Source organism: Propithecus coquereli, unplaced genomic scaffold (genome assembly GCF_000956105.1).
Source record: "Propithecus coquereli isolate 6110/MARCELLA unplaced genomic scaffold, Pcoq_1.0 Scaffold3, whole genome shotgun sequence".
In the NCBI taxonomy this organism is placed as follows: domain Eukaryota; kingdom Metazoa; phylum Chordata; class Mammalia; order Primates; family Indriidae; genus Propithecus; species Propithecus coquereli.
This window is the reverse complement of record NW_012148618.1, coordinates 21622376-21623068: the sequence shown is the minus strand read 5'-3', so window position 1 is coordinate 21623068 and position 693 is coordinate 21622376. Positions and strand designations below refer to the sequence as shown.

The window sequence follows — 693 nt, the reverse complement described above, 5'->3', positions numbered from 1 at the left end:
CTTTAGTTTAAATAATACTTTTTCTCAGAAGCTTTTCTAGATCACCAACCAACTCCAAAACCTAAATCAGGTCTCATATTATAATCTCTCATTGTATCATTTATTTTCTTTTCATAACACAATTCACAATTATGTATGTATTTATGTAATGCTTAATGTTGCCTCCCTAGACTAGAAGTTCCCTTAAAGTAGGGACTGTGTCTAGTTTTTAATTGTTATACTCCCTAGCACCTAGTATAGTGTCTCTGTCCAGATAAGAGGTCTAAAAAATATGTGGTAAATGAATGAATAACTTGAATTAACATTCCAGCAAGTATTTACCTAATGAAATCTAATAGTGATAAGTTTACAGAAAATTCCAGCTGAACAGAATGAGTATCCATCGTATGATAATTTAAAAAACCAGAAAGATTCTCTTCGGTAAAAGGCTTTTCCATCTGCACATTATATTGAAAGGTTTTGATGCTTTCTGCTTCCACTACAGGCAAACAGCATCCAGGTTGCTCAGTGATCTGTAAATAAAAGTAATAAACGTATTGAAGAAGGGATCAATACAGACTCTTATATGAATACCAATTTTCTATTTAATTGAAGTAGCACAAAAGCATACTAATGTAGGAAGTTAATAACAAACTACATTATGAAGATAACTGACAACTTTACTTGAGAAAAATTCACTAGCACAGAGAAGAA

General features: G+C 31.6%; 1 protein-coding gene across 1 annotated transcript in view; it reads right to left on the bottom strand.

Moving 5' to 3' along the window:
- Window positions 1-321: 321 nt before the first annotated feature.
- The window catches only part of AP4E1 (adaptor-related protein complex 4, epsilon 1 subunit), a gene marked incomplete at its 3' end in the record, with an annotated part of 79068 nt that continues 78696 nt past the window's right edge, over window positions 322-693 (bottom strand). Inside the window, exon 19 of the mRNA XM_012649157.1 lies at window positions 322-512. Coding sequence (XP_012504611.1) covers window positions 322-512 — 191 coding nt within the window. The remainder of the gene's footprint in view (window positions 513-693) is intronic.